Source organism: Sinocyclocheilus anshuiensis, unplaced genomic scaffold (assembly GCF_001515605.1).
Source record: "Sinocyclocheilus anshuiensis isolate Anshui unplaced genomic scaffold, SAMN03320099.WGS_v1.1 scaffold870, whole genome shotgun sequence".
Taxonomy (NCBI): Eukaryota; Metazoa; Chordata; class Actinopteri; order Cypriniformes; family Cyprinidae; genus Sinocyclocheilus; species Sinocyclocheilus anshuiensis.
In genome coordinates this window covers 254,000-266,979 of record NW_015540842.1, presented here as the reverse complement: position 1 = coordinate 266,979, position 12,980 = coordinate 254,000, and the positions used below count along the sequence as shown (strand labels likewise).

At 34.9% G+C, this 12,980-nt stretch overlaps 1 protein-coding gene across 3 annotated transcripts in view; it reads left to right on the top strand.

Annotated features, from left to right (window-relative positions):
• Nucleotides 1-12,980, top strand: part of LOC107687505 (succinate--hydroxymethylglutarate CoA-transferase-like) — a 123,825-nt gene that overhangs the window by 37,747 nt on the left and 73,098 nt on the right. For all 3 annotated transcript variants that reach the window (XM_016484864.1, XM_016484861.1, XM_016484865.1), the window contains exons 10-12: nt 10,684-10,755; nt 10,917-11,014; nt 12,666-12,768. In XM_016484864.1, the coding sequence (XP_016340350.1) occupies nt 10,684-10,755; nt 10,917-11,014; nt 12,666-12,768 (273 nt within the window). The remainder of the gene's footprint in view (nt 1-10,683; nt 10,756-10,916; nt 11,015-12,665; nt 12,769-12,980) is intronic.

Sequence of the window (12,980 nt, the reverse complement as noted above, 5' to 3'; positions counted from 1 at the left end):
TATATATATATATATATATATATATATACACACAGAATTTCTTCTCCTGTATTTGGGGTAACACTCATCATGTAAGCTGACAGCGCTTGTGCTCCATTTCCCCACACTGTTTCCTCCCTGCTCTCCTGTCTGGACTAAAGAGCAAGCAGTGGTTTGGGGTTTGGTTTCAGTGTGAAAGCGTTGTGTTCTGAAGCTGCTGGTTCACCGGGGCTCGGTACTCTTGTTCTGTTGACTGTGGGAGCAGACGAGTCAGGCTTGCGGGGATGTCTGACTGAGATGTGTAACTGAGGTGTCACGGTGGGCTCAGAGAGAGTTCAGGAAGTCCAAGAACTTTCAGTGACTCTCACAAAGGATTATTGGAAAACTAACATGAGACAAAGCTATGTGCGCAACTACCCAGAACACGCTGGCAACCCCAGAGCAATGCACTCCAAACCAGGGGCTTTCCAGGGAGCTTGAGAGTCTATGGGAAATTTTAGCAGAAAATAAATAAATACATTTAATTAAATGAAACAAAAAAAATATATATAATGCAAAAGTAATAAATAGTACAAAATTGTGAGAAGTAGAAGTAGTTTATTTTATGAATATTTAATCTTATGATTTCTGATTACTCTTGAAACCATGATAATGTCGATTTTGCACATTTTAAATGCTTTATAATATTTGATTATAAAATAAAAATTTTACTCCATCCATTCTCCAAACCACTTATTCTCAGTAGGGTTACCGGTGGGCTGGAGCCGAAAATATGATATTTTTCTATGTATATTATTATAAAATACATAATATTCTATTCTATTCGTATAATTAATAATAGTATAATAATAATAATTACAAAATATTTGTAAAATGTTACAAATATATAATTATTATTTTTATTATTATTATAGTAGTACTATTATAGTATTTTTATTACTATTGCTATTATTATTATTATTATTATTATTATTTTATGTTTTATTTTACGTCAGAAAAAATGACAGAAAAATTGTCAATTTAATAGAAATAATATTTAACAAATATTTAGTATTTTTTTAAACACACACACACACACATATGAAGAGTTCAGATGCAAAAGCCTCTTAAGTGCCATCTGAAATTTTCATCTAAAATGAGCATTTTTATCAGGATCCTAGGTTCAGTAATTTTACTCTAATGGCAATGTATAGGTCCTTTTCTATGCAAATAAAGTGAAATAACTGAACAAAAATATAGGAGCCAAAAATGCTCATTTTAGATGAAAATTTCAGATGGCATGTATATATATATTATATATATATATATATGTGTGTGTGTGTGTGTGTGTGTGTGTGTGTGTATGTATTTGACTCTATAAGGGCTCCCACAAAAAGGAGATCATAATATATGGGGGTCTGTAGCATCAGAAAAATGTATTTATTTATCTACTTATTTTAGTTATTATTATTATTAGAATTAGTATTATTTAACTATTTATTTTAAATATGCTGCTCTTCAGGTTTCTGCATCTCAAACTTGTCTAATGGTGAGCAAAACATGGTGTCAGTTTAATATAAATGACATTTTTCAGGTAATATTTTTCAAGCATATATGTGGGGATCCGTAGCATCAAAAAGTTTGAAAACCTCTGCTCTAAACCACTCATAACCCCTTACCAACCACATAGCATAACCTGGCAACCACCCACTGGGGTGGGACAATTTGCACACATAAACATCACTCATTTAATTCACAAAAAAAATATGAAAAATAGTTGTGCTTTAGTAGTCGGCTAAGCAAATGGATTTGAACATCAGACAAAGGCTTTCTCTTCAAATCAAAGCCAAATGAAAGGTTAAACAGCTGAGTGTTTTGACTTTGTATTGTCCTCAAGTGCTTGCTGGAAATCAACAGTGAATTGTGTGGCATTTCCTTACTCATCGACTGCAGATCAGATATTGATTCAAAGCTCGCTGTATCTCAGCCACAGTGGGGCTGTGTTGCATTAGTCTAGCCGAGGGACTCTCTCTGGACAGACGCTTGCCAAAAAAACTTGCACTAGCAGTTTGCTTTCAGACTTCCCTGAGCTGTTAAAGAAAGCCGCCCAGACCAAACAAGAGTCTCTAAGCTGAAACTTACACCACTAAACCTCCAGATATCATTAGCCCAACCACTAATCCAACACCGAGGCCTTCCCACACTTGTGGAAATGTCTGATAGCAAGAAGTAATGAACCATTAGATTCTTTAAATATATGAGGCCTTATGTTGCAGTTCCTGCTGAAAACGCCAGCTTAGACTCGGGTTAAATACCAGTTTACCACCTAGAAATTCTTTCTGGTTAATTCTATAAAGCCTGACATATGAAATAATAGCCAGAAAAAATTAAATTAAATTAAATTTTAACAGTTTGTTGAAGCTTTAGACAAAATATAAAAAAAAATGCATATGTGCTTTTTGTTTAGCAACATATTTAATACATCAGACTTTTATGACTTATATAGTATGCTATAGAGAGAAAAACACAAAACAAATAAACAAAACACCCTTGTTTTATTCAGAGGCTCAAACTGGGCAAAAAATATGCAATTCGGTGCAATTTCTGATATTTATATAGACAAAAAGTGAGTATAATTCTGATTATATTGTGAATTGATAAGATCTTTATGGAAGTAGAAAATGAATAATTATCAGTCATCCCTCTGTATCTTCCAGTAATATATAAGATGATTTGAATGCTTAGTTTCAAACTCTGTAGAGTTTTTGTGTTTGACAAAATATGTAATGCATTGCAATACGTGATAATTTCTAAATAAATATCTATTTTGTTTTGTCTTGTCTTGTCTTGTTTTGCCCTTGGTAGGTTTAAATAAGCTTCTCATCATCAACCTTTTTTTGGCTGTTTACGCTACTTGAGTTGCTCTTTGCACCTTAAAGTTCTTCATATGAGTTTTGAGGTTTTTAAAACAACAGTACACAGATGGTTTTCTGAAGAACTCGAATAAAAAGGATTCTGTGGCAATGATTATTGAGAGAAGAACAAATAAAAATCCTCAAAAGCCTGTTGAATCAAATTTGACACTGATTTAAAAAAAAACAAAAAAAAAACAAGATGTCTGGATAATAATCCTAAATTGCTCGAGTCCACTGTTTTCATCTTGAACCATTACTAACAATAAAAAAGTTATTATTAGTTACTTTATAAAAATCACAAATTTTACAGCAAAAATGTCATGAGAACCACAACCTAAAAGCGAATGCTTAAACAGTTATACTAAAAGGTCTTTTATAAACTATAATCAGTATAAACTATCAATCAGACGACTGAGGGGAGGTAGTTAATTTTAGTTTTTCAGTTTTGACCATGTTGATCATTTAAAGGCCTTATACATTTCTGTATCAAATATGATACAGTAGGCTTCACAGGGTTAACGCAGTTAAGAAATCTGGTAAGGCAAACCAGCATCCAAAATGTGAAACATACACTGTTTGCACAGCAGTAACTTGAAATCCAGGAGTGGTGTAAACATCTTATCAATGTAATAGGTGTTACGCACTACAATTATGCTTGTGTTAACATTTTATTTGCTTAATAGATATTTGTGAGCTGCAAGATAAGCTTAAGCCACATATAATAGTTGGATAGGCTGGCTAATGTAAATTGAGAATGTTCTTGAGGGAAAACTACATGGACGTGGGGTGCAGCCAAAGCCTAAAACAATTACTGTGTTCAAGCACGGCTCTAATAAAAGACACCCTTTCCTTTTCTCCCAGTGATAAAAAAAAAATGCGTCTGTGTTTCATTGAAATTCTGGAAATGGTTTATGCCTTTTTAAATCACTTATTGTTTGCTGTGTTTATTCACTCGGAGGAACTTGGCCTCCTCAAAGCAAACCTCTCTTTTGATACTGCTAGGTGACTAATTCATATCAGAGGTCTTATCGTTCTGGACACTGATTTGGGATGTCGTGCCCCATCCCATTGGCCATTTATATAATATGATATGTAATGAATAAAGCATAGACTGTTTACGGCTTTGTCGTCCATGAGAACTTTCTTCATGTCTCCATTTCCCCAGGGTCACACGAAGGCTGCAGGTCTCTGCCAGCACTTAATCAAAACTGAAAATAAATGTTGACTGATTAGGTTACTTTCAGATTGGGCCTCAATTAGGGTGTGCTAATTGTCCCTTCTTATGTGAGAATCCTGTTGGGAAAGGAAGGGAGGGGTTGGACTAAAATTCTCCTCTCTATTCTGGAACGGGGTTGTCTTTTTGATGACATGGACTCCTAAAATACGATGATCCCCTTGCTAGGGACCCCATTCCTAAAATATAAGATTTATACTGTGAAACTTAAAAAGATTATAAACATGAAATATAATCAAAAATATTAAATATTTTGTAAGACACTGTATTTTTGACCCATTATAAGAGGGTCTATTGTTAGATGTAGAAACAACAATAAAAACACAATAGAAACAAAAAAAAGAGGGAGAGGGAAAAAAAACTAAAATACACAATAAAATACTATTTAATCTAATGCTTTCAGACCATATTTTTTTGTGCAAATTTGTGCTTTTTAGTGGTTTTGTTTCAGAAATTTTTTTTTTTTTGTTTTCTTTTTTTTGTTTTTTTGCGTGTTGTTTACTTTCATGAACATTTTTGTATATTTTTATATTTTTGTTTTTGTTTTTTAATCTTGTTTTTTTAGTTTTGTTCTATAAACATTTTTGTTTTGTGTTTTTGTTTGTTAATTAAATGTTTTGTTTTTGTGTTTTGTGTGTTGTTTTGTTTTTGTTTCATATAAGTTTTTGTATTGTTTCATAAACATTTAGTTTTTTTTTTTTTGTTTTTGTGTTTGTTTTTGTGTGTATATTTGTTTGTTAAACATCTGTTTGTTTTGTTTTTCAAAATGTTTTTTTTTGTTCCGTTTTGTGTGTTGTTTTGTTTCATAAATGTTTGTTTTGTGTTTTTGTTTTGTTTCATAAACATTTGTGTCATAAATGTTTGTTTTTGTTTTGTCTCATAAACTTGTGTTTTGTGTGTTTTTGTTTTGTTTGTTTCATAAATGTTTGTGCTGTTTCATTTTGTTTCATAAAGGCTAGGGATGCACCGATACCACTTTTTCCAGTACTCGCCCGATTTATCAGCTCGCGCACACCAGCTATACAGGCGTTAATACTGAATGTTTAACATTATATTCATTGCATACATATACTTCGTAGTAGACATCCTTAACTCCTTTCTGCTGTCTGTTGTTCTGTTGTCGGTGTTTCTTTGTTTGAATATGGAGCTTATCACATGCTGTGTGGTATCGGCGTTTGGTATCGGGTCATTTTAACGAGTACGAGTACAGGAGACCAGTATCGGGCCCGATACCGATACCAGTATCGGTGCATCCCTAATAAAGGCCAATTCACACCGCACAGACAAACGCCAACAAACATCAACAAACAAGTTGGCTCAAATTGGCTGTTGGATTTAGAATTTTATGAAAAATAACTGTCATGTTCACACTGCCCCAACAAACACCAACAAACTTCGAGTCACAGAGAGTCAAGTAACACAGTGTCTACACCGGACGCAACAGTTGTCGCATCGCGCCGCATCCAGTGTTGGTGTAGACAGCATCACTGATTATAATCAATAGAACCTCTATTGTATTTTGTCACATCGCGCCGTGCCGCTCGCGTCTGGTGTAGATGGTGTAAGTCTGACTGGGGAAGAAACTGATGATCCTGTAACCACAATCAAAATGTTACTGTTATCAATGTCTTTGCGTGTCATTCTTCGCCTGAAAAGACGGCGAATTAAACGAAAGAGCATGTTCAGTCGGGTGAAAACAAACTCCAACAAATGCCAACAGGGGTAACGCACTGATTCAACAAACTCCAACAGACTAGTTTGTTGGCGTTTGTCTGTGCAGTGTGAATTGGCCTTAAACGTTTTGTTTTGTGTTTTTGTTTCATAAATGTTTGTGCTGTTTTGTTTTGATTCATAAACAATTTTGTTTTACATTTTTGTTTTTGTTTCATACATGTTTTTTTGTTTGTTTGGATCAAACTGCTAAATATTGTGTTAGTTTAGCCATTTTAACAAGCGAAACTTGTGCCAGAATACTGCAGATTTTGATTGTACACACAGTCTATATATAATATAAAAAAGTATATTGGAAGCTTTTCTTTTCCTTTTTAAAAGTTTATAAGCCTATTTATTTTGCCATTCCAGCTATACATGAGTAAAATCAGTTTAGATTATTTTAGAATATATGTCTCCTGCTCTGGGTCTGAAATTGCTGGTTTTGTATGAATGCTTGCAGTATAATATCAGACCATTGCAGTCAGTAGCAGGTGTTTCAGTTGTTTATAATGAAGTTTGGTAAATGCAACTTCAGTGGAAAATCTAATCAAACCCTTAGTTTGTAAGCAGGACACAGCTTGAAAACATGATATATTACAATTTAAGTCTCCTTACTGGAACCACTGTCTCACAGCGGATATCTTAAGCCTTTTTATCAAACGTTACACATCCCCCCTACCTCAAACTCATTATAATAACAGCCCAAAGGCAGCAGCCAGTGTCAGCTGTTTAGAATACCAATTTCATTGTGCAATATTCATGCATGTACACGCAATACAGACATAATAATTGTTAAAAACAGATTTTGATTTAACCATTCACTTTTTGCTTTTTCTCATAAAAAGCATAACTGTAGTGTCAATAATTTGCAAAAGGAATGTAGAGACTTGAATTTGACGATTTTTAAAATGGTTTAATCTGTATCAGTTGATATTGGATATTTCATTTTGCATGCTCTTTTCCCATATTTTTGCATTTAGATTGTTTGCCATTGTCATCATCTAACTTTCAGTTAAGTTATAAACATTTAGTAATAAACATCTCAAAATAAATATACATTTTTCATACTCTATAATGTTGTGATGCCTACATTAATTTGTAGCATTCAAAATGTAGTTTTTGAGGGTCTATTTTTTATTTATTTAGACAAATAATGCATTATTTGCCATTATTTATCAGTCATAATATGAAATTAATCAGAGAGTCAATTTCAGCCAGAATGTTAATATTAGGGGGCGTTTACACAATACCATTTTCAACCAAAAATATAAAAAAATTATGTGTTTTGGACATTCATTTACAAGATAACGGCATTTTGGGGCCCTGAAAACTTTTGAAAATGGGTTTCAAAGGACAAGTTTTTGAAAATCCTACCATTATTATATCTGTTTAAACTACTAAAACACTTTTTTTTTTAACGATGACGTCATATACATGCCTGTTATGGGTTCAGTGCATAGTCTGGTTCTCATGAGAGCACCTAGAGATTTAGTTTGGTGCTCACACTGCACATAGTGTGACCCATTAAATACATCTATTTAAAATAAAATAATTAACAATAGTAATAATAGTGCTCATAAAATGAGCAAGCTTTTATTTTGGCGGGTTGCCAGCAGGTAAATATATGCACTGCTGCGGAGTGAAGCGCATCAGTGAATGTCACAGTTTTGCGTTTTGCTTTAAAACCGGCAGCACGTAGCCTAAATGTATGCATTCATTTCGAATGGGAATCTTATGCAGGATTACAGTTAGTCGATCTAAAATGGCGATTGTGCATTAGCTGCTGTCAACCATGTCGGTACTCAAATGAACGGTCTGAAATTATTTACATGGCGCATTTTTATTTTGATCGCTTATGCGCACACCTGCATAGCCCTGTGCATAGACGTTGAACATTGTCTGTTCATAAAACGTTTCAAAAACGCAAAGGAAAACCTTTTCCATTTTTAGTACATTATTGTCATGTAAGCAAACATGGAAAAAAAATGGTCTAGAGTACCAGAAAAAATGGGCTAGTATACTTTTTAATGGTATATTTCACAATTACAAAAGAAACAGCAAGAAACACAATTGAATTAAACATGAAATTTTGAAGGAGAAAAACTGAAATAGTATTTTTTTTGAAAATACACTTTAATAGTCTTTATTTTAGAAAAATATATCTATTTTCAATTAGACTTTTCAACGTGTCGCCACATCGAATCCTGGAGAAAAACAAAATTTAGTCATCCTAGATAAACCAAAAGTCATCTAAAGACACGCGAGTCTACATGTTTTGTAGTTACCGCCCAGGTGGCGTGCGTTTTATTCACTCGCCAAAGCTGAATTTTACCCGCAATTAGAGCTTGGCGAGTGTTAATTTTGGCTCCAGGAAAAGATGTCAGGTTGAACGTCATCAAGCTCATTGCACACATGCAAGTGGCATCCAGCGAGCCCCAGGGTGCTTCTCACGAGTTTGGAAACAGCCTGGTAGCAGGACAATTTGGGCTTGATCTCTTTCGCTGAACGAGTCAAAACGGACCCACACTAAGATGAAGCTGGAGTGCCTTTGTGTGCGGATGCATTTGCTGTGTGTGTATTCGTCTTCCTGCTGTTTCCTGGAATCCCTAGGCATATGACCTCTTGGCCCATGCTTGATTTATTCATTTGAAATCATTTAATCTGATGGGCTACATTTTGTCAAAACACTGTCTCATTAACTGTGGTCCATGCACTTTGTTTCTTGTTTGAACTATTGTACTGCCAGGGGGCACCAGAATAAACACACATAGAGTGAAGTGCTTGTGCTAAGAGAGGCTGCGGCGATGAATACACGCTTTGTTCTAAGGTGTGCTGCTGTGGCCAAAAGACGATTAGCGATGTCTTGATTTACTCATGCACATAGTCTGGTCCAGTGGAAGCTGATGGATTGCATTTGAGAACGTCACATTAGTTGAACTTTGGGTCCATCTGCTCTTCACAAGATGCTGTCGATACAAAAATGGGAATGATCTGTGAGGGGAATAATTGCGTTTGAAATGTCGAACGTAAGCTGGTTGATTCCCGTTCATTGTGGCTTCAATGGCATCGGAAGATCGTCCCAGAGGTGCCGCTTGGGTTTTGGATCTTTGACCTTTTCTGTTTCTAGCCAGTTTTGTTAGTGCTATTTTCTTGCGGATTATAGTTTATCCTACCTCTGCGAAAAGCTTTCTCTCGTTTTGGCTGCTTTCAAGTGAATCTGTGCTTTTTACCAGCGGGCATTGAGCCTGAAGTAGGGTTCGATGGAATGGATGGATCGGCGTCTCTGCTGGGAGCATGGACCCGCAAAGTTCAACCTGAAGAATTTGTGGGCCTGATCTTTCGTTGAAAGACTTTCCCTCAAACCGCTAATGTGCATATTGAAAATTCTGGTTCACCCTGAGGATTCGACACAACTTGAGTTGTACAGGTCATTGAGAAGCACAAAACATCTCTAATATTTCCCTCAAGGCAAAACATTGCAGGCAAATTCATGCAATTTATGAGTTTTTGGGCTATTTTGCTTCCATAACTTCTTCCTGACCAGTGGAAGAACAATTTTATTGCACTTTATCTATCATCTTTACATTCCAGTTACATATCTTTAAAAGCCATTATCTCAAAATGAAAATTTCTCCCGATGAATCAGAAATCTCCACTTCAACAGCACTTACACACTCCAAGTTTTCCGTTTTATTCCTATCTTTATTCTGAAGGTTTTTACAGAGTGCTTGTACTCTTATTAATCAACTGAAGAAGTATTAGGGGATAAGTTCAACTGTAAATTAATATTGTGCCATCATCATTTTCCTCTTGTGTTGTTAAAAATCTGTATGATAAAACTATTTTGTAAAAACTACTTTACTATACTAAATTAAATTGACCATAATAAACTCCTGTCATAGTTGCCGGTTTAATGTTATGAAGTTGAATTCGTATACCACTGGTCAAAGATTATTTTCATATTTGGTTTGTTTCTTCATCAGATTTGGAGTAATTAAGCATTTCATCTCTTGCTCACCACTGGATCCTCTGCAGTGAATGGGTGCCGTCTGAATGAGAGTCCAAAAAGCTGATGAAAACATCACAATAATCCACACCACTCCAGAAGTAGAAAGTAAAGCTGCATGTTTGTAAGAAACAAATCCATCAAGACATTTTAACTTAAAACTGACTAAAATACGAGTCCTCTATCTGTAATATTCCTTTCTCCGATGAAAAAGTCATCTGGTCTGAATCAGGAGAAAAATATTATGCACAGATCAAGTGAAAACAGTCCAAAATGTGGGTGTTTTTTTATGTGAGAGACAACAGGAGATGGATTTTTTTCACTGGAAGACGCGTTATTATGGATTATGAACTCATATTTTAGCCGGAAGCAATGGTTTAAAGTTAAAATGCCCTAATGATGGATTTGTGTCTTACAAGGATGGAGTTTTTCGCTTCACAAGACATTAACTGATGGACTGGAGTGGTGTGGATTACTGTGGTGTTTTTTATCAGCTGTTTGGACTCTCAATCTGACGGCACCCATTCACTGCAGAGGATCCATTGACATGATACATTTCTCCAAATCTTTCAAATGAAGAAACAAACTCATCAACATCTCAGATGTAAATGTTCACATTTTCATTTTTAGGTGAACTATCCCTTTAAGTGGAGAACCCTAGAGAAAATAAACATTAGATGCAGATTTGCATGAAATACTGCATGGTTGCGTTAGTCATAAATTTAATTATATCAAAGTTTCCAGTGTTGTCATTCTGTTTCTGTTTATGGCAGTTGGTTTGTGAGGTTTTTCTTTATTACTTACACAGTTTAGCTGGCAGTCTGCTCTGTATACTTATTAAATCTCTATGTTTGCAGGGTTTCAAGACCAAAGATGGATATTTGGTTGTGGCAGCGGGAAACGATCAGCAATTTATGAAAGTGTGCAAAGTAAGCAGGACTCCAAATATGCATATTAATAAATCTAACTAAGCTTTATTTGTACATTTCAGTCACAGTCATATTTTATAGCTATGTGCATTTGTTTTGACTGATGGGAAAAGGCTTCACATTTCCTAACAGTTCTGTCATGAACGTGTCTGTTTGCCAAGGTTCTAAACATGAATGACCTGGCAGAAAGCCCGAAGTACAAAAGCAACAAGTTAAGAGTTCAGCACCGCAAAGAGCTGCTGCAGATTCTGTCTGAGAGGTAAGCGTCCATTTCGTGACATCTAAACCAAACCTGTGAGCGTCGTGCACTATTCATCCGTCCACATTATTTTAGATGGTAAATGTTTGAGGAAATAATATCTTTTTTATCATTCATCAAAATGTAATAACTTGCTCCACCTTTGAAATTACCTTCTTTTTTGTTTTTTTCACTGTTTAAAGGGTCAATGACAAATGAGTGTTCAATATAAATAAAAGGAAAAATCTATTAAAAATATAGTTTAAAATGCGTGAAGTTCCTAGCAGTGAACTCTCTGTATTCATGTTGGTTTTATTTTTTATTTTTTATTAAAAGTTAAAATTTAATAATTTTAAGGACTAAAAATATTGTGATGTAAAGTTAAAAACACTTTTCACATCTTGAATGTTTATTTATTCGTAATTATCAGTATATTTGTTTCTGATGTTTTAAGACATATTGACCTTCATACACAGTCTTGAGGGTCTCCAGCTCTATATTATTTCTTTTTCTTTTCTTTTTTCTTTTCTTTTCTTTTCTTTTCTTTTGACTTTTTTCGTTTTTTGTTTTGTTTTATGTGTTATATTTGGTTTGATTTCCTTTTATTTATTTATTGTTTTGTTTTTTATTTCATTTATTTTTTTGTTATTTTAATTTGTGTTTTTTTGTGTTTGTTTGTTTTTGGTTTGGTTTGACTTTTAATCTTGTTTTTTTGTTTGTTGTTGTTTGTTGTTGTTACTGTTGTTCTGTTTTAATTTTTTTGTTTTTGTTTGTGTTTTGTTGTTTTGGTTTTGTCATCATTTACTCACCTTCCTGTGTTTCCAAACTCACATGATGTACTTTCACCTGCATAACTCAAAAGGAGATGCTTTGAAGAATGTTCATGCTGCTCTTTTCCATACAATGATTGTAAATGGGAACTGGGGCTATTGAGGATGCAAAAGCACCATAAAAGCTCATGTGCTATATTTACAGCCTTGAAAAGCCATAGGAATGTTTCAAGTGAGACTAAAATTTAAGTCCTTATATACTGAAAATCTTCTGCAGCTTTACCATCTTAATCAAAAGTAAAATGAGTACTATATATTTTTTGATATATGCTGGAGAAATAGCAAACAAAATAGCAAACCAAAGATGTTCCTTGTCTCTGCTTCTTTCCTTGTCACATCCTAATTTTCAGTTTCTGATGCCTTTTGTGGTCAGTGTCTGAGAATTGTGAAACCATTCTATTAAGAAACCAAATTAATGGTTGTTGGCATTGAAACATTTTGTTCACATACCATGCTCTTGGCAACAATGGGACTGTTGTGTGCAAAAAATCTGTACCAAAACCTGTACAAAATTCAAACGGCACATTCTGTCTGGGTGAATCAGCATCAGTCACCAAAGGCCAAGACGTGGTGTGTGAGAGCATGTTTATGAGAAACCTTATATCTTTACAGTGTTGCTCGAAAGAGAAGCCCGGATTAACTTTAATTATAGTGGGCATATTAAGTGAAATCTTTCAAAGTGTGTTGGTGGTTTTACACAGTGTTGTTGTCCTGAAGGGACAGGGAGAGGAAGTGGCCACATATGACATGCATTTCAGCTCATGTTATCGTGTCCGTGCCCCGTTTTCCAGCAGCCTCCCTTCTGTCCCTTCTCAGACCTTCATTCAGACCTCTGTCCTCAGGTTCATGCAGGAGACGACTGGAGAGTGGTTGAGACGCTTCGAAGGCACCGGTGTCCCCTGTGGCTCTATCAACAACATTCAGCAGGTGTTCGCCAACCCTCAGGTTAGTTTGAGGTCACATCAGTGGTTTAAAACAGTGGCGGCCCAACTCAGTGCAAACAGTTGTATTTGTACAAAAAGAAACAAAATGTCTTGTTCAAACATGAATTCATATTACAGTTCTTAAGGCTAAACATTTCCCATACCAAAAGAAGTGTGTGTGTGTGTGTGTGTGTGTGTGTGTGTGTGTATATATATATATATATATATATATAT